This window comes from Chaetodon auriga, chromosome 15 (genome assembly GCF_051107435.1).
Source record: "Chaetodon auriga isolate fChaAug3 chromosome 15, fChaAug3.hap1, whole genome shotgun sequence".
Classification (NCBI taxonomy): domain Eukaryota; kingdom Metazoa; phylum Chordata; class Actinopteri; order Chaetodontiformes; family Chaetodontidae; genus Chaetodon; species Chaetodon auriga.
Window position 1 is genome coordinate 9,465,907 of NC_135088.1, and position 24,656 is coordinate 9,490,562.

Consider the following 24,656-nt stretch of genomic DNA (forward strand, 5'->3'; position numbering starts at 1 on the left):
CCATCGTCAAAAGCAGGAATTGTACTTGAGTATCGATGTGAAAAGTAATAATGTTAAAGTGTGAATGTTTGAAAAGATGGTAAATGAAATGAAAATTCAGATTCCTTGAGTCCCCTAATGATATGGAACAAACTGGCTACAGAGGTTACTCTGGGACTGCATCATTTGAAGGAGACAAAGTCATTTTCAAGAATATTTTTATTTTTTAGTACACTTGCAAGATGTCTGACTGGGGAGACACTGTTAATAACTTCAGCACTACAGAGGGAAAATCTGTTAAATCTGAGATTCTTTTCCTCCTCAACAGAAGTTCACATTTATTTTAAAAACATTTAGACCTAATGCAGGTGTACATTTCACAAATACAACTGTCATTATAAGTTTCTACAGACGGTAGAAACATAAACATGTTCAGGTTTTTAGGTTTAGGTGCGTTTGCTATCATAACATTACAACTGTTTCCTCAAAATTCCCACATAAAGTACATACAGATGTGTCTTTTGTATGGTTCAGTAACATTTAAACAGAAGAAAATCAAAAGTTACTCAAAGAAAAAAATGCTAATTCACTCATGTCCATATCTCTAGATGATTATGCACAAACTCATATAAAGAATACTGCTTGAAGATGAAAAAGACAACTCGTGCAGCTCAACACAAAACAAACATTTCCACATTTGAAAAATTAGACTTTAACCAGGAATTCATTTCTACCCCCGTCATCAAAATCAGACAAACAAGGATCTCAGTTTACTAAGGAGATGCCTCTGCAAAATATCTCTCACTGAGATGCCAAACAAAAAAGACGTCACGCTGCATCAGTATTAGAAGTATCTTTTCTTTTACCTTACTGGCAAATCAATAGCCTAAAATAGGTCGCCAGGTCATTGTTGCATTCAAATTTAGTACCAACACTGTTGACAAAATGATTAAATCTGATCTAATATTAGTGATACTTGTTATTTTCCATTAATGAAAGTCCAGAGTTTTAGCTTGTTCTCTTTAACTTTTCAGTACCAAAAAACAAATAGTTACACGACAGGCAGTCATTTAATGGGCTAATTAGACCTGGAATAGAGTATTCAATGGCAATCAAAGGGTTTAGTGTCATATAAAACTCAAAAAAGATCATCTTACTGCACATTAGCAAATCAAAATATGTACAAATCTACATTAATTGGATTTCTGAATAGGCACTTTAATTCAAAACAGTTCAGCCAGCCCTCAGAGTCATCTTTGATGATACAACATCACAAAGACACGGCAGTTACTTTGTTTTTGTTTTTGTTTTTCTTTAGAAAGAAGATTAAACCAGATGATGACAGGAAAGCCAGAAACAGACATTAGCCCTAAAAACCACGTCAGTTGATTTGGACAGTTTCATTCAGACATCACCCACACACACACACACACACACACACACACTTGTAAAATACACGCACAGGGAAGCTCTAGTTTCCAAGTATAAAGTAGAAGCATGTGCTACAGTACAGGAAGGAGATATTGTAACATGCACATGGTTAAGAATGAATACCCACCTCCCCCATGACTCCCCTACTGTACAACGTACCTTATGTGGGAAGAGTCGTAGTGCTTTTTTAGGAAAAGGTGCTTTCGCCATCAAGCAGTCCTTTCTTTTTTTTTTGAACCGGGCAAGATAATCAATAATGTCACACAACAAAACAATAAATAAATTAATAAATAAACAAAAAAAAAAACATTACATAATCATTCCTTGCTCAATAAATAAACAAATAAGTGAAAAGAAGAGAAGAGGCAGGCAGTGCTAGAATTTTGAAATCATGGAGACGCCCCTGGACACTGATGGAAGCAGACTGGGTTTTTGGCCCAACAGGATAGTTTAAGATTCAAAACTCCCAACGCTGCTTCCATCACAGAGGTCGATGTCCTCATCTACTCGCTCCCATCATGGCCAATCGCAAATGAACAGGAGGCAGATATACCGGACACTTAGCAGTCTGTGGATGGAGAAGATTAGTAATTTCACTGTAGAGTAAGTCGTACCACAGCAAAGGGAACTAGTCTAGATGTTAGTGTTACTGTAGGTCATCTTACGAATACTTGAAGGAAGCAAGACAAATGCAGGTCCTGTAGTCAGGAGCAGCTTCACCACAGAGAAAAGACTCAACTGCATATGAAACGTATGAACCTCCCCGTGCAGCTGGAGGCAGTCAGGGCTTGTAGAGAGCATAGATAACAGCACTGGCCTATCACCACAGTAGTACAAACTCAGGAGCAAACACTACAGCCCCATTTTTTTAGCTTCCTCAGACGGCTGCTAAATGTGCATCTCGGATGATCTTTAAGAAACTTGAGGTGCACTTGATTTACAGTACCTTACCTTACATGTAGTGCATTCACATTCAAAGATACAGTAATCCACCCAAACGGTGAGTTAAATCAAGCTCGCCCCAAGTTTGTCACAAAGCTGAGACTAATTTAAGACCATGTTAGACAGAGAGGTCGTAATGTAAAAGCAGGTTGTCGTTTCAATCAAAAATCCCAACAAATCAGCTAATAGATGCTGTTTTCTTGTGATAGTAAGTTAGATGATTTGTGGGTTTTGAAGTTGAAAACAACAAACAGCGCAAGCCTTCTCACAGTCTGTGCCTGCGAGGGTCGGAGCGTGGCGGGGAGGGTGGCGGGGGCAGGGTGACGGTGGTCGGGGGCTCCACCGGGTCATCCATGGGCAGGACCAGGCGGGTGCCCCTGATCGCCACCTCGTGTTCCGCCAAGGCGAGCTCGTGATCCAGAGCTTCGTCGGACGGGCCGCCCCCGGTGCTCGTGGTGGAGCGCTTGCGGTTGATGGTGCGGGATCCAGAGGCATCCGTGCTGACGGTGACGTCGGCGTACATGGAGCTCACGTTAGCATCGTTGAGGATGAAGTCGGAGTCGTCGTCATGGAGCTGACCTTCATTCTGGTGTGTGGAAATGGAAAACGGGGGAGGGGGAAAAAAGAAAACCAAAGAGAGTGACGAGCTGGAGATGAATACAATCACAGGAGGATATGACACCATCATATCTGTAAATATGTATTTCAGACGGTCAAGAAGTTCTTGATTGGGCCTTTAAAAAGTGCTACTTTAACTACAGGACGTAATGCTGTGACCAAACCTCATAGGCCTGTGGGCTGGTGAGGCATCGGGCCAGCGGTCCACAACAAGCAGGCAGAGTAGCAGTGAGAGGGGGGCCGCTGTGGGTCAGGAGGGGCTTCAGGTAGCTGAAGAAGAAGTTTTGTCAAAGGCTGTTAACAGTTTAATTGGTCAACAGTCAAATGCAGACGTGCTTTAAATACAGCAACTGGAATAATGTGGAACCTGGAAACCTCCTGTGCAGACAGGTGCTCGGCGCTATTTGTTGAAGAGCACCCTCTGGTGTCCAAAGCTGAATCTAGCAGCACCCACACTTAAGAAGACAGGGTCTTAAATATATGATCCGTGGCTCAAAGGATACTTGTGGTCAAAGTTATACCAGATCCTGAAGGGCCAGGCACTCTCATGTTTGGTGTTCCTCCGCTGTGACCCATCCAACACAGAACTCTGATGAGCAGAGCAATTTTTAATGAGGTACTGTTTCATTACTAATACATATTTATTTTCACTCAGGGTTAAAAATTAGAAATTTCAATCTGTTCTAATTACTTACAGAAGTGTCTTGATCAGAGTCCACACCCACCCTGAGAGAGAAAAGGTAGCGACAGTGACTTAGACAGAAAAACACTGAACAGAGGGGATGAAATGCACAGAAACAGATGGCCAGCCTTACGGTATGCTCATGAAGGACAGCATGGGCATGGTGCCGCCTCCACAGATCCAGACAGTGAAGAAGACAATCAGGAGGGTGGTTGAAAACATCATCTGACGGGCGTAAGTTGCTGTGTCTCGGATGGAAAGAGCAAAGGTCATCGCCCCACGCAGACCTGGAGGAGACGAACGAAACAAGACAGTGTGAGAATGAGAAAGCTCGCAAATGCCTTATATCTCCTGCATATTAAAAGGAAGTGACCCCATGGGTTCCGACTCAAAGAAAAAAACAGAGACATGTAGGGGATTTCTATTATCGACCAGTTTTTACAGTAAATGTCAGCTTGCGTAGGGGCTGTTCTTCAGAAAAGTACTCTGCCTGTGTAGGAGTTGCTGGTCTAGAAGTTGACATGGGGTTACCTGCAAACATCATGACATGCTGAAAGTTGGATCCGATCTTGTTCTTGCGGCCCAGGTTGAGCAGAAAGGACAAAGGGTAGATGTTTGCCGCCCTGCCCAGAAACACAGCAATCTACACAACGCAGCGGGGTCAAGGATACAACACACTATGAGGTTATACAGCCTGGGCGAGCTGGGATGGAAAATAAGCATCTCTGGAGCATCCAAGAAGGCTTTGAGTTCTCCAAGTGTCTCATTTACACCGAGCGGAGTAAAGGATACAAAGGCTCCAATGATGAACATGGGGTTGAAGACGTGCGACTGGAAGGAGAAGAGAGTCAGACCCATGTAGGAGAAGATGAAGTTCTCAGCCAGGAAGTTCAGCAGCTCGAACAGCTGATGGAGAAGAGACACACAACAAACAACTGCATGAAACCTAACGACGGAAAAATTCACACTGCGTTCACGTCACCTTGGGTTCTCAAATTTACAGAGAAAAACGTGCTAACCACATTCACCGTATTACTAACCACTTTGCATTTTAATTCAATTTTAATTCTGACCACAAGAAAATCTTAAAACCTTTTCTTGCACACCCAAAAAGTCTGGAAACCAAAAATCTGGCAAAATTTACAGCTAAATAAAGTGAGTACAAGTGACCAACGGTGAGCAGGATTTCTAGTTCATCCTTAATGGAGACAACAAAATGATTCATTACTTTATAACATGACTGGAACAAAAGACGTGACTGCGTGTCACCTGTTTGGTCCTGTCCTGAGAGTCAGGGGAGAGATTGTTGAAGGTGTAGTGAGCCTGAGTGATCCCACAGAACAGCACAGCCACCACGCCTGAGTGGACAAAAGAGAGATTACACAGACCTCCACTGAATATCACTCAAAAACACATTGAATTATGCCAAAAGCATTTAAAAATCAGCACTATAAGGAAAGTCTGGTGATATACTTTGTGTTTGTTGTCCTGACACGGTTCCATCTATTTATCCTGCAGGCGCAGCGCGAATGAACCAACATGTCGGTAAGTTTATTTTTCTTGTGTTTCATCTGTTGTCTGTGCCCAAACAGATCTGCAGTGTGCTAGATAACGTTAGCCAACATTAGCCTGCCAAGTTACACGCTGAATCATGTCCTATGCTGACAGGACTTTTTATGTGGAATGGGAGCGTTGATGAAGAAAGTAACGACAAACATTGCTCCAAAAATTAGATGATGGCTATTCTCAGCTCCTTGAGTCATAAAGCTGGACACGCACAACCAAAGGCAGGATTCACATGTTTGTCAAAAGCCTAAGACTAATTCTAAGTCAAAATGAGATGCCACGGTTTAGATTGCACACATGAGTGCTGTGTGCAGGTGTACCTGTGAACCCGCAGGCCTCAGCTAACAGAAACGTGCTCCAGGACATGAGGAAAAAAAGAGCCGTCTCCAGCAAGGGGAAGTCCCTCAGCTTAGTGAACTTGGTCACGTGACGAAAACTGAAAGTCAAGGAGCAAAACAAGGGGCGGCACATTCAAAACACCAGAAACGCAGACATGTATAAATGTGAAATTAAAGCTACACCCACGAGGACAGCCACAGCCAGTTTTCTGACTCAAATATGGCTCGAAGCTGCCCATGAAGGAAACTGTTTTGAACCCTGTAGTGTTACTCTGTTTCTGCACACCGGTGAATATAAATTGGCATTGTAAGCGACAGGTGAAAGGATATGAGAGCAGTCATGACTCCAGTGGCCACACCAAGTGCAAAGGATCCACTGAAGACGCCCAGGAAGATGCCGAAGGATTTCAACAAGGCCATGGCCTCAAAGCTGTGGCTGTTGTCTCCTGTAGGCTGGTACGCCACAATGGAGCTGAGGCGCAGATAGACGGAGAGAGAGAGTACAAGCAAAATAAAAACATTTGTATGAAACAAGGACATGAACACTAAACATCCAGAAAGGTAACTGAACAAATGTTGAACATGCACTCACACAAAGACACAAACAGAAAGATCCTCAAGATGAAATCAGGCATCAAATCAGACCTGCAGCAACCCAAATCCAATAATGGCTGATGTTACCAGCCAGGTGTTTATCTGATTTTCTATGAATTTAGAGCGAAGACTTCACACACATGGACTGGAGTTGGGTTTTACAGTCATAAAGGGGAGGAATTTGGGGTCTTGCGTGCTTAATTCCAAATTGCTCTTGGATCTCTTAACACAATATAACCATTTGTACTAATCAGTAGAGGAGCAGCTAATTCAGATGCTACCCCTTTAAGAGGAGTAGTGCCCGAATTATCTCAAGACCAAGAAAGCAAATCACCAGCGTTCATATTCAGCAGTAATAAACCTTTTACCCAAACAGATTAACAAAACTTAAAGAAAAAAAGAAGTATTTTCTGGTCATTTCAGGGACTACAGAGAATAAAGAAAACTGAAAAATGAATATGAAAGGGTTGCAGTGGGGTGTGAGGGAGGGCAGTGATCATCCTAATGGGTGATGGTTCCAGGCTACATTGTAAGTAAAAGCTCTGCATCACATCCACTGAGCTGAGATGATCAGGTTCTAACACAATGACTCTGCCAGCACAACCACACAAACAGCCCACCCACCCACCCACCGGGGAGTAAATGTCTGGTTTTCTCCCAGCCATTCCTCCACCCCCTCTGGCCAGACTGGGCTATCGTCTCCTGGGGAGAGCACAGCTCCAGCCCCCCGCCTACCCTGCTTCTCCAAGCGGAGGAGAACGCTGCATACATACGTACAGGTGGACGACGAATGACATGGATGGGTGAAGGAAGGCAGGCAGTGAAATGACAGGGACTGATGTTAGTATGATTAGATTGTGCAATGCACAACACAGAAAGCTGAATTTACCAAAATTAGCCTCATTACAGTACAAGTCACAGACAAAAAACTAGAAATTAAAGCATGACTTCACATAATTTCAACACATATGTACGCACATTTCAAGAGTTATTGGTTGTTATTCGTCCATGAAAATAACCCTTCCTAAAGTAATTCTAGCGGGTATCTTACAGTTGTCCCCACCAAAAAGTGATTACCTTTGCAAAACACCTACTTGATTTGTCTCACTCCGACTGTTGGAGCACTCACATGAGCATCAGCTGAACAAAGGATGAATTTTTGCACAAAAAGGCAGCTGTGGATTTTTTTTTATTCTTTTATTGAAAGCAGAAGGCTGGTATTGACCAGAACAAGCAAACTAATAACTCTTGAAATATACATATTGCTGTGTGGGCTGTGTGTGTATATTTCTGCAGCGTGTAATAAATGCTTACGACGAGAGGACGATGGCCACAGCATCATTGAGGACACTCTCCCCAAAGAGTAAAGCATACAGGTCCACATCTACCTTTAGCTCATTGAAGATAGCCAGCACTGTCACTGAGACACAGAGGAGAAAAAGACACTGAAGAGTATAAGACACACAAATACTGCACAGCAGGACAGGAGTGCACAAAGCCGTCCAACAGAAAGGCTGTCCAATAACAGCAAGTGTTAGGTGCCACAGTGCTTCCATAACATACATACAGACATATACTGTATACAGGCATGTTAAGTAAAAATCTGACTTTAGAAACCATGTTTTATGGCACGTCCTACCTGGGTCAGTTGCCGAAACGATGGCCCCAAAAAAGAGGCAATCAGTAAAGTAAAAATCTCCCCCCAGCTGGCCCACAACTTTCATAATGAACACAAAGCCATACATGATGAGCCTGGGAGGAAAGAGGAATGTGTACAAGTCATAACAGGGGAAAATTAGGCAACATCTTCGATCTGTTTTTTGCATTTGAGTCTGAATATAAGGCACTGTGGTAAAAACTAAATCATTTCAGACAGGACCAATCGACTTACCCGATAACAAAGCAGGATATAACTGTTCCCATGAAGGCATAAGCCAGGATGGAGCCGATGTTTCTGAAGAAATGTCTCTGAGACAGACAAGGACACAGATTTATCAAAATAGAGTCTGTCTAGTAAGAGTAGTTATGCAGCAGGCAATTGAGACAAATATCACATGTGAAAAATCACATTTCAAAGACTTCATCTTTGCATTATGCTGCATGCCAATATACAGCAGAGAATAACAAGGCCTGTTCATAAATAATATTATCTTATTTGTTTAAAAAATCTGACTCTTTAATTCATATAATTAGTGTATCGTCAGTCCTTTTAACCCTCTTACCCTTTTCAGACTGTAACCGGCGTGGAAGATGATGGGAGGCAGCAAAATGTTGAAAAACACTTCAGGGTCAAAGGTCACCTGAAGACAGCAGGTAATAGTAGACAGTAAGTTTTAAATGGTTATACACCTATTTTCAAGTAATAAATTCCTTTAATTTGCCAAGATTTTTACATTATGTTTAGATATATGTCAACCTTTGCAGAGGTTTTCATCTCTAACAGACAAACTCTTCAGTTTATCCGTAAGACATTTTTCTGGCTTTTGCCGCCTGCCAGCTGGTTATTTCATATGCTGGGTGAGAGCGGCACACCAAAAACAACCAGCTGCATCCTTCACACAATCCTCTATTGGTTCATCCCCTTGCCTTTCTCAGCATCTCGTCGTCCTGCACTTGGTGACCTTTGCCCCGGCTGACTTCCCCCTTCAGAGTGTACTCGTAGAATCGCCCGCTGACGTTGACCAGCAGAGTAGCTGGACTGGCGTTGACGGCACAGCTGAGGATCACATCGCTCATGCTCTGGGGTACATGAACGCCGAACCGCAGGATCACACCCACCAACAAGCCTTCGGGGAGGAGGAGAACAGGAGACAGGGAGTGACAGTAAACCAGTGATCTGTAGTAAATATTCATAACATCCTTTATTTATATAGCCCTTTTCAAACACAAGTTAACAAGGTACTTCCAATACTTAAGAGCTTCCACATGTTATATACAGTGTTGTTCTATTTAAAACACCTGCTTTCAATTATTTGGGTGTGCTAAATGCTTCAGATTGTGGTTTTACAAAGAATATTAATTGGGTCAGGTTAATTATTCTGAAAGCGATGGGAAAGATGATGCATTCAATGGCTTCATCAAAGCAGCTTCTCAACACATACTGCAGGTGTCTAGCTACTTAAAGGTGATGATGAGACTAGTTTTATATTTTCTATTTAAACATAAATTCATTTCCAATAGTGATGATGAGTTTAATCTTGTGTTTTCTATTTTAACAGTATTTCATTACCAATATTGTTCTCTATTGTTTTTGACAGCTGACAGACGAATGAGTCTAAATGACAACTCCATAATCCTTGTAGTTAAATGTCGACAATACATATAATACTGGATGAATAATATTAATTACAAATGATAACACCTGCTGACACTACTGACACTAACAGCATATTGATTTATCTTATACAGGGAGCCTCCACGTACCTCGACTGTTGTCAAATTAGCTTACTGGTTAAGTTTGACAAGCTAACAGCATCATAGCCAGCTAGCATGGACGCCAACGTTGAGTTAACAGATTGACACAGACGTTAGCTAACGTTAGTAGTCTTACCATAGATCATGGCGAGTCCCGTTTCGTGTAGGAACCTAAATCGCCGGTGTTTGAACAACCATATCGTTAAAATGGTGAGTGTCAAGAGCATTATGAATATGAGTAGATTGGCACTGTCCTGTCGGTGGCTTTCCTCAGCCATCCTCTCAGTCGCGACGTTGTCCATCGCATTGCTCTCGCCTTGGCTCCCGACGAGCACGAATGTCAGCAGAAAAGGCAACAACAGGAGCGCTTTCGACGGTTTAACGCCAAGAAAGTGTCTCAGTGGAAGTCCCATTGTGGCTTTCTGTGAAACGGTTACATTTGTCGTTTAATTAATACCGGTTTTGATGGGAAAATACAGCTTGGACGAGACGAGAACAAATGACAGCTTCTTCCGCAGCCGTTATCAAAACACGAAAACTTCCGGTCCTTCAAAATAAAGGTGGCAGGTGACCAGCAGCGATCCGTCATAGGGTTTGACTGATTTGTTGTCCTTACACAAGATTGTACAATGAAATCCACAAAGGGAAATATTAAAAATACGAAACAAAGAATGAAACAAATAGTAAATATAGGGAAAATCGAATAAAAAGAGAACAAGCAATTTGCCACGATAAAAACAAGGAAGAAAAACTTCAGAATATGATTATTTTTTTCTGAAATTATTTATGATTGGCCTAAAGCTTGTGCAACTCTAAGAAATATATAGTTGTTACCCATCAGATAATACTGAGTGCAGTGATGAAATGTATGTGTATGTTACATAATCACAATCTCAAATGAAACATGTCTTGTTCACATTTATGTTTAAGGGCCGACTTTTTTATTCTGTTTCTTTTCTAAATCTTTTTCACATGTGTCACCTGATCATTTAAGAAGACTGTCTTATCGATATATACAAACGCCTGTTATCACACACAGGTACTCCTTCACTTACACATATAGAATCACGCTCACAGGAAAGCCCAACAAGGGTTCCAAAGCTGCTTAGCAGCCTTCTTAGGTCTAATCTTCATTTTATTCTTCATTTTGTCTTAGTCCAAGTTGCACCTTGCAGGCAGTAGACATAGTATTGTGTCATCTGGATTACTGCTCAGTAATCTGGTCAAGTGCTGCCAAAAAAGAGCTGGAAAGGCGTCAGTTAGTGCAGAACAGAGCAGCATGATTAGCACTGCACTGTTCAGAAAGACATCAAATGCACACTGATCTCACCAGGCTGAAGGTTGAGGATAGGTTCAGATATACAGCAGTTCAGTAACTTTGTGAACAAATATAACAGTTTTGATAAAAAAAATAAATAAATAAAAAAACATATTGTTTGTGTTCAAAAATATGACTTTCTGGAAAAAACACAGTTGTCAAACAAGGCAGGGTAGGAAGAAATCAGTAATGTATTAAGCCATGTGTCACTGGAACAGTTTGCAATGCTTAATATCCAAAGAATCTACAGTCACGGTCACTGTTTTGCCTGTCATTTGATTTAAATTGTTATAACTGCTTTAATATTTTGCATATGTAGGGTTTTTATATAACTTTATTTTTGGGTGCAATTTGGATGCCTTTGATGCATTATCAATGTTGGCATATAGATTCAGCCTCAATATCTATACATCTACTATATCTCTGGCTAATTTTAATTTCTGATAAAGGCAAAACTACCTCTGCATTTTCAATGTAAAAAAAGAAAAAAAAAAAACAAGACACACACACACACACACACACACACACACACAAAAAAAAAAAAAAAAAAAAAAAACCTGTCTGATTCACTGGAAACGAGCTGAGATGAGCCGATTGTCGACCGAGGCGTCAAAGATCAAATGGCAAGTTAAAAGCTCAAGTATGGGGGTTGAGTACTTGTTCCTGAGCAGATTATTATTTTGCTAATACTGGTAGCTCGCAAAAGATCACTGTCAACTTACTTTGTGTTGTGGAACACACTGCAAACTAAATTTCACGGTGCAGTTCTCATTTTGTGTAACATCTTAGCATCTTGTATTTTGCTATTATGTGTCTTTCTTTGAATCTTAGTCATCATTTTGGAAGGAATCGTTTCTCCCAGAACTGCAGTGCATGAAACACAAGTTCCTCAAATAAAGGTAGTCAGATTATTCAGTAAGGAACATTTAACAACATATCTGTGTGTTTTTGTACACACTTTAGCTGAAGGTTTACCTTGTCAATCATTATTTTTGAAACTGTTTCCTCTGACAGGAAACCAAAGCCACAAAACTCAATTTTGGAGCAGCACGCACAGAAAGTGACACACGAATCCAACCCTGACCCTTGTTTTACGCACCGAGTACATTTCAACTCTTCATTCGATTTTATTTCAGTTCAAAACTTTTTTGTGCACATTTTGATTTGATTCTGCCATAAACAACATCCACGTAACACACTTGTCCAAATACTCAAAAAAAAGAAAGAAAGAAAACAGAACAAAGAAACAGAATTTGCAAGCCATGTTTTTTTTTAAAACATTACTCTCTGTGAATCATCTTTATACAGTAAGTTTAACATGCTCACTGATGCTCTCACATTGCTCACACACATTCTGGTGGAAACATCAGATATCTTGGACACTGAAGTCAGCAAACTGTTGTATTGACATTTCGTCAGACACCTGAAAGCGCTCTCTCTCTTGTTTGTCGTTCTTCCGTGGAAAGGTTAAGATGGTTAATGTCTTACTGAGAAAACAGACGAGCATGAGCTCATCTGACATTTAATGCTGTTCACAGCAGATTTTTATCCAGTGGCTGTTGGCCTACAATACATTTGTCATGGTTTGAAATTATCCTTGTAGTTCCTGTTATTGATTATAATGCCAGTGTTGTTCTACTCACATGTCATCAGACTGTATTCAATACAATTCCCCGGGTTTTAAAAAAACCTGCCTCTGAGATATCGGCCTCAACCTCAGTATCTGTCTAGCCCCGGCTCTTCTTCCACCTCTGTTCTTGTTTTGTCGGAAGAGCTACATATTTCTTTTTAGGAGGTGTTTCAGAGAGGAATAGATATCCCTGTTTTTACACATATTTAGCATATTTACCAAGAAACTATCTGACGGTAGTTCATGTTTAGCACGTGATACAGAGCAGTTCCTTTAATCCAGTAGTTCTTCTGCCAAAAAGTTGATTCCCCTCACCCCACACCTTTTATCAATCATTAACAATGACTGGGGAAGCAACTAATAAAAAAGGATCCAGGTTTGGATTTTAGTGAAATAAAAGTCAGCACAATAGCATCAGCAAACTCCTGCCCCTGCAGTGGCTCTATTCCCCCAATTTATAAATGATCTAAGTTGTACAGGTCTGAGTTCTGTGATTACACAAATCACCTTTCAGCTTCTTTCAACTTTTAAGCAGTTTGCTGCTGCATGCATTTGCACTTTGACAGTCGGGGATATGGTTTTCAAAACCACGATGAGCTTTAAGTTGTTGGCGCAAAAAACTTCAATGTGCTCTGCTATTCTGCTATAGTTACTCCAGCACGTGACCAAATGCACATATCTAATGTATGCAGAAAGGAACCCACTTTGTTCACTTTAAAAACTACACTTTCAGAGGTTAATAAAGTCCTTATATAACTGTTAAACAGATACATGACCAAAGAGATGTAGCTTTTGGTTTCACCTGCATTCCATTTTGAAAATGTTTATAAATTGTGTTATTTTACACACATACATACATAAACAATTTCCCAGATTGGGATCAATAAGGAAGCAGTCTAAAGTCTAAAGTCATATGGCCTAGTTGCTGGTGTATCATGTCAGTTTACAGCCTAATACTTTGTCAGCTTCCGTTGGCAGGAAACAAACTCGTGACAGTCAATCAGGGAAATGACAAATGCGACACTGATACTCAGATGTAGAAGTAGACCTGCGAGCTGACAGCATCCTGTTTCTCTGCTCCATGATGCCGATCAGGCTGCTTTTGCTTATCTGTCTGGCGGGACATGTGTTTGCCAAAGAACCACCTGGTAAGAACATTTAAAACCTCACAGTTCACATTTTTGAATTACAGGCAAATCATGTTATTAATAATAGCTGCTTTTTTGCCTGTTTGGATGTGTCTGAGCAGTTATTCAGTGGCTTAGTGGCAGATCGAGTCATATTGTTTTACGCTTGGTTCTCCTGATATGAAGCTCTCTTTGTTGTTCATTCATTTTGTATGTTTAGTGTTAGTTAATAGTCGATTAAAAACAAGAAATCTTTACTATGTACATAACGTATGAGTGGTTTTAACTACATTTTTGACAATTTTACCAAAAATGAAACCAAAGAGGTGGATGGCACATCTGAATTGAAAATGATTGGGCTCTAATATTAGAAATAATCAATCCCTGGGATTGTTATTTTAAATTAAACTGTCATTTTTCACTCATCTTTTTGTGAATCCCCTTCGGCGTCACGGCGTTGCCATTTCCTCATTGTGTGTGTGTGTGTGTGTGTGGACTGCTATTAGTGCATTGCTGTTTGTGCAGGTCTATAAATGTGTCACCGAAATTATTTTTGTTTCATTTTCATCATGAAACTGTTGGTCTAAACCCTCTTGTGTCTCTGACAGATGTGGACTGTTTGGTGGTGCATCTGGAATATGTTCACTGCTCCTGGAATAAGCAGGGAACTCCAGAGGTCAATTACACCTTCTCCAGCTGGTGAGTAATGTCAGTAACCTTAACAAACCGATCATACTGTTAAGGGTAAGATTTTGAGCTGAAGTTGAGATTAAAGTCGAAATTCTTCACGTTTACTCTCAAACTTAACAATGTTTAACAGCTCTACATGTTATTTCTATAGACCTAAAATGCTGTTAGATTTAAGAAAGCTCCAGTCAGAGCTGTTTTAAGTTGATAACAATTAAATCCCTGATGACGCCTAATTCAACATGTTAATTGCTAGTGGTGACATTAGAATTACAGAATTACATTTTTCTCAAAAAATGAAAACCACAAATGTTTTTGCAGACCAGCCCATCACTAAGCAAAATGTAGGTTTATAAACGAGTGAACATGGGGCAGGTGTAGGGTGAGTCCTTGTCCCTGATTGGCTGTTCCTGCTCAGAGTGTACGTGGTTAATCGTAGGAGAGACCTCACTGCACAGTATGTAGGAGTAAGTTGCTTGATAAGTCTTATTCTTCACACTGCGTGAAGAGTAGTGACTCTTGTGTAACTCAGAAGTTGGATACATATGGGCCCTACTTGCTAAATTTTAGCAAATTACAGACAAAACGTTTCCAAAGTACAACTTGTTATAACAGAAACATTTAGTTAATCCTGTCTCCAGGCTGATGGGATATGCAGCCTTTCATGACCAACTCCCCAACAATCCTGCTGCAGCAATTAAGTGATTCATTATATTACAGCTGATATGGCTACATACTTTGCTTTGTGTGTGAGTTACTCTATGATGATTTCTACATAGGTTCCACAATGATGAAAACAAGACTGAGTGCACCACTTATCTGTCGGAGAACAGCATGAATGTTGGATGCATCCGACCCTATCAGGACAGACTCAAGAGGTTCTACACATTTTACACTGTACTGGTACATGGCAACAAAACATTTGAGATGGAGCATGATCTTAAATCAAAAGGTATGCTTGTCTCTGCCTAACTATGCACTTTAGATTCAATCTAAAAGCTTTCACATAAAATCAGGCTATTAAAAAACATGGAAATACACTGGCATGTCTGCTCTAACACCTTCTCATCACATTTTCTATTCTCTGTTACTGAATGTCATCTCCAGTCAAGTTAAATCCACCAACAAACCTGACTGTCAAGATGGGATCCGACTCTAACCTGTGGTTTTACTGGAATCAGACTGCTTCAAGCTGTGTGGAGAGTGACGTTCGCTACAAAACCAAAAACACGAATTGGGATGTAGGCAATTTGAGGAACTAAAACAAGAGACCTTTCGATCTGTGATCCTTCTTTTTCATTCTTTCCTTTATTATTGTTTCTGCTTTTCACTCGCACCCATCTCCTTTCTTAACTCCCTTTCTAATTCTCATTGTGCACAGAGTAATCGAGTCTGCACTGGGGTGCAGAGTTACTGCATCAACTTGCCCTCCAGCAGTTCTCAGTATGAGTTGCAAGTGCGGAGTAAATTGGTGAAAACCTGTGGAGACTCTTTATTCTGGAGTGACTGGAGTGAGCCTGTGGTCTGGGGGTCCAATAACAGCACAGGTAAAATTGCCAAGTGTCTTTGTCCTTTATCCAGAAGGTTGGTAAATGAGTGTATCCTATAAGCACGCGTGTAAAACATCAGTATAAAAGTATATGCATCTTCTGCTCTGCATGTGCACATTACAGTAACGGTGCAAGATTATGAAGAAATTACAAGCCACCTCTGTCTTTCTCTCCACCTGACAGACACTAATCAAATGAATGGTTCAATGTCTGTGTGGACCCCAGTGTTCTACGTGTTGGGCGCTCTCACAATCATCCTGCTGGTCATGATGCTGCTGCACAATGAAAGGTGAGTTGGCCCGTATGTCGCGTGTAAATCATGTGTACAAACGCTTCCCTGTGCCTAACCTCGCTCAACCGCCGTGCTAAAAAGCAACAGGAAACAAGAATGATGTAGATGAGCTGTTGTTATTATGATCATCTAAGAGTGAAAATGTGTCTACTCCCACACAGGCTCAGAATCATCCTCATCCCCGTGGTTCCAAAGCCGTCCATTTCCCACGACATCCAGGTTAGTAGCATGCAGAGCCTTGTGCCGTCTCCCTGAAATTCCCAGTCACACAAAAGATTTGTATTCAAACGACCTTTTATTACTTGGAAGCAAATAAAATTATTGTCAAAAACAAATGCAGTCATTCAAAGAATTAAATGACAAATTTAAGAGTCATGGCATTGGTGTTGTTCATGTTCACCATCTTAGTTTAGCATGTTGCATTTTCTAATTAGTGCTTCAAACAAAAAGTACCGCTGAGGCTAAGGGGAAATTCTTTGGTCAAACTGAACAAAATGTCAAGCATCTGGACTCATAGCTGGAGAGATCGAGCCACTATCGAACCCACATTCAACCGATGAAAGTCCCACTGGGTGGAATACCAAGTGACAGAAATGTACTACCATGTGAGGTGACAACAAAACAAGTCATGCATTTCTTTTTTTCTTTTTTGAAGGATTTGCTTCAACTCTCCAAAGGCCTGAAAGAGAGTTTTAAGACCAACTACAATGAGCGTGCCTGTCCTGTCCGCGAGTACTGCCATGTGTCCCAGTCCGACAGCAAGAGCTCCGACAGCTCCACCTCCTCCGTCACCACCGACCAAACCGACTGCTCCGTCTTAATCCCTGCGCACGAGCCGGACCTCTCTTCCCCCTGCTCCTCTTCCACCTCCTCAGGTCTTGTCATATCTGAGGAGGAGTAGGTTTCTGTTAGAAGGCATCTCAGTCTGGGTTGAGTTTCCCAAAACTTTACAGTCAAGACCTTCTTATACTGACACATCTCCTGTGTGACTGCTAGGGTCAGAAAATGGGTAATTTGTGTATGGCCAATATTTAGTGTATCACAGAGTTTTCCCTTTATCAACTGAAGTCTGCCTTACATATCAGACAGTTTCAAATGTCCACTTCCTCTAATCTCTCACAACCCAACAACAATTCTACTGACTGAAAATATGGGTGCAGTATTGTGAGGAGTGTTCGGTTCAGCTGCATTGAACTCTGCTGTTTTGCAGACTTACTTGTGAAAAAAGTGAATATATTGCTAAATATATGTGTCTGAGGAATATGATATCCAAAGTTTCTTAAGAAGCACAATCAATCCAAATTCCCAGCCAAAGGGAGTTTTCACAACCTGGCAACTCAAAATCAGTTCTTTCTGAAGTCTTCCAATTGATCTACAAAGCATTAGTAAATCATTTATTATTGATTGATTGATTGATTGATTGATTGATTGATTGATGATAATGTGGTCTAATGCGGTGATCTGATACTTATATCATGATAGTTTAATCTAAGCATCAGAATCTTTGTATTATATTCCTGTCGATCCGAATGTGACCTATCTTAATATCTTTGAATGTTTTTTTTGTTTTTTTGTTTTTTTTGCATGGACATCTTTGTTTTTGCAGCCTACTTTTATTTACGTATTTTAGTGTCTCTGTCCAACATCCATTATATCTGTCATAACAAGACTGACTCAGCTGCGCAGCCCTTGCTGTAATTCAAGTTTCACATAAATAAATACCTACCTGTTTACGTTAAAAGCACTGTCACTCTCTTTATTCAATTGTAATGATTGATATTAGAGTAACCAGGATCAGTCTGGTCTGTCCAGCTGTCCCACTGTCCATTAGAGGGAGCACGGAGCGTCCCACACAGTACGGAACTGACTCAACGCATTTTTCAGATTCAAGAAGGGAAGAGCGCAGGGCGGCTGACCCCCGCAAGAAGAGAGAGATACAAGTCAGCTACTTCCTTAGCTGGACCAATCAGCTGTCGCAATCAATTGATGTCTTCAGATGAGATTTAAGATTTTAATGTGCATTTAGTTGGTTCGACGCTAATTCGCTGTAGGTCGTCCAAAAATTACAACCCGACAAGATGTCGGTGGCCGACACTCGCCGGTTGAATTCTAAGCCCCAGGACCTAACGGATGCTTATGGCCCCCCCAGCAATTTTCTGGAAATAGACGTTTATGATCCACAAATCATTGGAGTTGGACGGAACCGGTACACAACTTACGAAGTTCGTATGCGGGTAGGTATTAAAGCCGCATGCCCGAACAGCTTGTTGCGGCGTTAGCTTTTATTCGCTAAGCTAACTGGTAATTAACGTTAGTGTTGTTGCTAACCAGTTAGCATGTTTAGCCGCTGTGCTGAAGTCAACACGAGGGGGCGGACGGGGCTTTGACGTTAGGGGCTTGGAGTAGCTCAAGATGGCGCGCCACTAAAAATCAAGGACTGGGGATTATCTCCGGCCTGGTTTGTGTTTTCGTTAGATGTTGCTTGATATAGTTAGTTACCAAGGTCGTTATATAGTCACATGTTTTGTGAACACACCAACATCTTCCAGCATAAGTAGTGAAAGCATATTTACAATTTTAAGACTTATTCCTTGTGTGGAGTCAACGTTATAGTTGAATGTCTTTGAACTGCTCAGCGCTGAGACATTCCCTGTCAACAAAGTATGGACTAATACAGCCTTGCCCGCATTGTCGACAAACTAGGTAACTACGACTGTCGACAAAGTTAACATCAAACTGACGTTACTACCGTTCGTCGGTTAACGTTTGCTACCAGTAACGTCACACTTTGACATTTAAGAAAACGCCAACATGACATTACGTAGCTAACCTACATGGGGGATGCTAACAATGTCGGTGGTTATGGAAACGCGTGAAACGGCTAGCCGTAAAGTTTGTTACTTAATTTGGTATTTTAAACCTTATTGAATAATGAGAACACGAACAATAACAGTAGTAAATTGTGAGGAGAAGCTCGTAAGTTGAACTTCCTCTTGGATACAGGCAGTTAAGCCTGAAAAAGTGAGGTACAGAAAACCCCTGACACAGCTAAGTTTAAGGACAACAGTTTAAGGAAGCTTATGCAAACACTGTAATTGCGTAATAACAACTTATTAGGCATGTCTTGACTAGCGAGCCGTATTTCTGTGGTATTTGTGGCTGTCACTTAGGAGAGTTTACCCATCATGATACCTTGAAACACTTTCATTGACTCATCCATGTGTATCTCCTGGAATGATTCTGTTGTTTCTCAGTGGAGATCAACTAATTTAAGGCAGTTTTTGTAAATCTGCATAACCAAATGGGGATGTGTCAAAATTACAGACAGATTAAAGCAAACCAGATAACCTTCACTGGAAAGCATTGTAGAACCACTGAAACACTGAAAGATACTTCATGAATGAATCACTCAGATCAATTGCACACTGCTCTGACAAAACAGGTCTGTAGTAAACCCATGCAGTTATTTCATTCAGACCAAATTAAATGATCGGTTGGCCTGTTTGCCTAGCCTTGTGCATGGCCTTGCCTAGTCCTCCACAAGGCTCGGCAGATATATGGTTAAAGCTTTGGCAAGCTAGTTGAACACGAATAGCAGTGAAAGTGCAGCCAAAATTCCTCAATGCTAACATGCTAGCTCAACAGCTGTAAGTACTAACAGTAACCATGTTCGTTGGTGATGTTCATTTTGGTAATGTTAGGTGCTTCCTTTCGTGTCAGCTCCAGTACACCCCCTGAGCCGACAGACTCTCTCATTCAGCAGCTAGCACAGTAGCACAGTACACACACACACACACACACACACACACACACACACACACACACACACACACACACACACAGCATTTCTGGCCAGATAAAACCAGTGTTAAAACAATGAATCCATAAGTTGATTATAGTGGTGAGAGATATTTGTTGTTGTCACCTAACACCTTTGCCCTCTTAAAGCACTTCCACTATACCTTCAGCACTCAGGCATGACGGTTGTTGATTGTTCAGCGGCCCATCTTCTCACTTTCCAACAGTGATTGTATGCAAATCAATGAATGTGGAATTAATCAGTGGCTTTTTTTTTTCATATCTGTGTAGACAAACCTTCCCATTTTCAAGCTGAAGGACTCCTGTGTGAGAAGAAGATACAGTGACTTTGAGTGGTTAAAGAATGAGCTGGAAAGAGACAGTAAGGTGAGTGGGCAATAATGATATTCTTCAGGCTAATAATTTAAGCAGGCTGGCTTGCGCAAACTAATAATTACAGTGATCTGATAAATGACCGTGTTAGTGGAATAATATCGTCATGGAAAGTAAGCACTAGCAGGTTTTCTTCTCTGTGTTAATATGGCAAATGAAAATGCAAGGTGTGTGGTGTCCTCCTTATTAACTGTGCTAGTTCAGAGTTCCCATGTCTCTTCACTGCCGCTCTGAATAAGTTTATGACTTGGCTGCAGCTCAGATATATTGATGGGAATGTCTGTGGTTTTGACATTACAGCACAGCAAGTATGGATTTTGAAGTTTATATTTTGGTGGCATATTTTTCATTTTTCTTATTACTTGTGTTGACCCGTGACGCCTTCAGATTGTAGTACCATCTCTGCCGGGCAAAGCCCTGAAGAGACTGTTGCCATTCCGTGGAGATGAGGGCCTTTTTGAGGAGTCCTTCATTGAGGAGCGGCGACTGGGCCTGGAGCAGTTCATCAACAGGTCAGTCAATTCAACAGCTTTAAGATGAAATGTATACTTTTTGTTTGCAGGTGTAAATCAAATGTAAAACTGTGTTGCCAAAGATGTTTAGCCCTACACACGGCTTAACCTAATCTATATCTGTGCGTCAACTAACTAATCCTCGTTTGCGTTTCACCAGCCTCCACGAGCAGCATTTAAAATGAGTGAATTTTGTCTATTGTTCGTCCGTCTGTCTGTGTGTGTCTGTTTCTGTAGAATTGCAGGTCACCCGTTGGCCCAGAACGAGCGCTGTCTTCACATGTTTCTGCAAGAGGAAAGCATTGACCGTAACTACATTCCTGGAAAAGTACGACACTAGGGTTACTAAGGGAGGTTGGTGGGGGTTAAACTAGGGGGTGTAGATTGGACTGTCTCTCGCCTTTCTCTTCCCTCCCGTCTTCTCTTCGTCTGTCTTTCTGCTTCTCTCGTGCTCTCTCTCTCTCTCTCTCTCTCTCTCTGTCTCTGTCTCTGTCTGTGTATATCGTTGTAAATTCATATTCTCTCTATCATGGAGTTAGAGTATGTTCTCCTGCTATATATTCAGGACATTATAATGTCGCAAACAACTCTGTGACTCCTCTCTCCTCTGTGCTTTTGTTTTCTAATTGTACTATAATGAAAGCACCCCTCAGTAGTTGTGATTGTATCGTGAAAATTTGACTCTCAATCGCAATTTTCAGGATTGAAAGTAATGTACGATACATTCAGTCTCTCCCCACTGGGTGTCATATATTTATGATTGTAATATAATGTGAATAAAGTAGAATGATGGCTAAATATGTGTGTTTGCGCTAATGTGTACCATAGGAGTACATGTAGACTGTAAATGAGAGTACTGATCATGTTTTGTTCTCCTGTTTTTTGCTTTTTTTTAGGTATGAATGAAGTAAGTTTGCTTTACTTTATCCTGTCTTCAAGAGCTTTCTGGAAGTTTAAGGGGGTTGCATGGGCACTGTAAAGACCAAAGGCGATAGTTCACAAATACTTAAGGAAAACAACGCCAGTACCATATATAATCACAAGAGATCTGACTGCAATCTGTCATTTTACCTTGTAAGTGTGCCACACATAGTCTCTGGTTGTCACATAAAACAACCAGTTATTCCCCAAAACATGTTGGAGTGATCATGGTGTGTTGCAAAGGGAAGAACATCCTGCAAGCCAGTTCTGCATGTAGAGAAAAACGACTGTAAAATCTCATTTGTGGTTGAAAGTTTTGAATTGGTCCCAAGTGCAATGGAATTAATCAGCTGTTTCTCAAAAACTGGCTCGCAGAAGTTTCTCAGTCCACCAGTGGAAACACAAACCACCACCACCACTAGTGTTTTGAATCATGTGAACTATTGTTTAATGGGAATACGTACTGTACGTCACCAATGACTAGAGCTGTTTTTGAAACACTTCTGTTCAAACTAATTCTGAGACATCGCCATTATCAACTGCACTAATCATTGGCTGCATGGCAAATTTGCACGCTTTCTTTGCAATATATGTGTGTGTCACTCTCGCTGACAGCTCACTTTACATGCCTCTGATCACCGTCGTGTTGCACAGTCTGTTGATTCAGATTCTCACTTCCTCATATTCATCTTTCTCAGACACGGATAAGCCTGTGTCTGAAAAGCAGATACTGATATATTCTGCATTTTTATGTTAACTGTCTCTTCGTCTGAGTCTACCATCAATGTCTATAGTTCATGAGACATAAACTGTCTCATGAACTAAATGGGTTGAATTTAATGTCCATACATGCATTACACTTACTGCACATTGGTCACAGGCAAGTCTTGAAACACACCAATAGCATCATGGCCAAAAAAAACATGAAATTGACACATGTGATAGAATCATCTGCACTGCATGATGCTAACTGGTGAAGCCTGACCCACAGTAACCCCTCAGCTCAGGGAATGGCTGCTCAGTTCTGACACCATCTCATGAAAGCCGCATGCAGTCCTGTGTATTGTACCATGCTTCGCTGGTATTAGAGCCGTCATCTTTTCTTTTACCTGCCTGACTCACTGACTAAGTGTCAATTAACATCCCAGAAAGCGTTGTCAATCTAAATGCATTAATGGAGACAAATGTCTTTTCAAGAAAATGATTTAACATGTTGTGACCTGCATGTCCAGTTTTATTCCAGGACTTAGCAACACTTTTGTCTGGAACTTTTTTTTAACAAGTGTACAGCTAAAGTTCATTCTGTCTGCATATTTGTTTTCCATTCCAGAAAACAAGAACATGCTTATTTTAAAGTGATTTTAGACACCACGGTGTTGTAAGCCTGTTCTTTGACTGTAACAGCCAAGCAACTGCCTCCTCTAACAAAAAAAAAAAAAAAAAAAAAATGCAAGAACACATATAGAAAGTCTGCACATGTTTAAAGGTTTAGCAGTTGTATGGACCCACAGTCATTTCTCATGTTGTGTATTTTCTGTGAATAATATCCTGATATTGTGCCATTGCATTAGTCGGTGCATCAGCAGTCTCAGCGCATTGACCGAATCCACTAAAAGCTTGATCATGTCTGTATATTATTTCTCATGTTTGCTGTCTGTCTCTTTCTCTCTCTTATTGCAAAGACAGTACAGACTGCTGCACCCGCCCCATGTACATTTATTTCTACATCACGTCATTTAAAAAGCTGGTGGAAATGTCAGAACTGATGAGTGTCAACGCTGTAGGGAAAACACAACTCTCGCTCCTGGACAAAAACTAAGAGATCCAATCTAGAAATTGTTCGATGTTGTGTCTTTCAGTCATTCCACAAACTGTATTATTTTGATTCAGTAATCAGCGAAAAAGAAAACATGTTCCGTATATCCTTTTGTCATTTTGTCATAGCTAGATTTTTTTTTTTTTTGTTGGTTTGTTTTTTACAATGATTATGCTTTCTGAATGTCTTTAATTGATTTGATCAGCTTTGAAAATGAGGGTAATTTCCTGCTATGATTAGTTTTCTTTCGATAGCGGAGATGTGATTTTGAGTAAACGCTCCCAAAGTCGAGCCACATGTAGCATCATGAGAAAGCCCGTGACATGCCATTCCACTCAAAACATTTTCCCCAAAGTTTTACGTTCCGGACACGCTCTTAGATAGGATTGTTTCCTGATTAATTGTTTTAACTCTGCCGTCTTGGATGCATCGTCATGCCTACACTTTGGCTGTGTGTTGTCATATCAGCTATTGGGAATGTTAAGTTAGGTAAATAACCATATCTAAGCACTGTGACAAGAGGTTCATTATATGAACAATATTTCATTGTTTAAAGGCGTAATCAGCATCTGGTTTATTGATCTGAAATAAGGCTTATTCTGCGCTTATTTTCAGCTGTTTAATTCTTTCTATCAATATTATTGTGATGTGTATTAATACATGTTATCATTGCAGTTCCACTATGGGTGACGAGGAACTTCCTTGTTAATTCTGTCCACCAATTAAATTTCCTGCTGCCTGCTGTTTCATGTCTGCATGTCTCTTTTCAGTGTTGAGGAGGAGGAATAGAAGCAAATTCACTGAAACTCACCTGTCAGTGTGTGATCGGTGCATCCCGCTGAGAAACAGATCAGAGAGTCACGGGTGCGGGATGAATGGCCGCAGATTGGCGGATGACCTAATTTAACAGTGAAACGGAAAAAAAGAACATGAGGAGGTTGGAAACTGCAAATTGTGGGGGAGATTTTACGATTCTTTGCATAAATCTTTCAGCTTGTACATAAAGATTTTACTACGTTTTAAACATTGTTTAAAACAGTCGGACCAC

General features: G+C 40.8%; 3 protein-coding genes across 5 annotated transcripts; 2 read left to right on the forward strand and 1 right to left on the reverse strand.

The window, feature by feature from the left end:
- Nucleotides 1-180: 180 nt before the first annotated feature.
- Nucleotides 181-10,104, reverse strand: LOC143332522 (sodium/hydrogen exchanger 6-like). Of its 2 annotated transcripts, XM_076750082.1 has the most exons (17): nucleotides 9,701-10,104; nucleotides 8,737-8,936; nucleotides 8,373-8,450; nucleotides 8,042-8,118; nucleotides 7,790-7,902; nucleotides 7,465-7,570; nucleotides 6,783-6,911; nucleotides 5,887-6,028; nucleotides 5,539-5,644; nucleotides 4,922-5,010; nucleotides 4,445-4,558; nucleotides 4,184-4,295; nucleotides 3,786-3,939; nucleotides 3,666-3,696; nucleotides 3,474-3,559; nucleotides 3,135-3,240; nucleotides 181-2,938 (listed from the first exon to the last, which is right to left on the reverse strand). In XM_076750082.1, exons 1-17 carry the CDS (start codon nucleotides 9,975-9,977, stop codon nucleotides 2,618-2,620), a joined length of 2,241 nt encoding a protein of 746 aa, XP_076606197.1. In that variant the 5' UTR covers nucleotides 9,978-10,104; the 3' UTR covers nucleotides 181-2,617. The 2 variants fall into 2 exon arrangements, with proteins under 2 accessions (XP_076606197.1, XP_076606199.1); XM_076750084.1 differs by lacking the exon at nucleotides 6,783-6,911.
- A 3,436-nt stretch (nucleotides 10,105-13,540) lies between these two features.
- On the forward strand, nucleotides 13,541-17,742 carry LOC143332428 (cytokine receptor common subunit gamma-like). Its single transcript, XM_076749848.1, has 8 exons — nucleotides 13,541-13,660; nucleotides 14,248-14,338; nucleotides 15,106-15,278; nucleotides 15,434-15,567; nucleotides 15,708-15,873; nucleotides 16,060-16,165; nucleotides 16,330-16,387; nucleotides 16,824-17,742. The coding sequence occupies exons 1-8, from the start codon at nucleotides 13,594-13,596 to the stop codon at nucleotides 17,067-17,069; spliced, it is 1,041 nt and encodes a 346-aa protein (XP_076605963.1). The 5' UTR covers nucleotides 13,541-13,593; the 3' UTR covers nucleotides 17,070-17,742.
- A 296-nt stretch (nucleotides 17,743-18,038) lies between these two features.
- On the forward strand, nucleotides 18,039-24,352 carry LOC143332432 (sorting nexin-12). Of its 2 annotated transcripts, none has more exons than XM_076749851.1 (5): nucleotides 18,039-18,402; nucleotides 20,258-20,353; nucleotides 20,747-20,871; nucleotides 21,109-21,212; nucleotides 23,475-24,352. In XM_076749851.1, the coding sequence occupies exons 1-4, from the start codon at nucleotides 18,247-18,249 to the stop codon at nucleotides 21,209-21,211; spliced, it is 480 nt and encodes a 159-aa protein (XP_076605966.1). In that variant the 5' UTR covers nucleotides 18,039-18,246; the 3' UTR covers nucleotide 21,212; nucleotides 23,475-24,352. The 2 variants fall into 2 exon arrangements, with proteins under 2 accessions (XP_076605966.1, XP_076605967.1); XM_076749852.1 differs by having other exon boundaries at nucleotides 21,109-21,199; nucleotides 21,768-24,352.
- The last annotated feature ends 304 nt before the right edge of the window (nucleotides 24,353-24,656 follow it).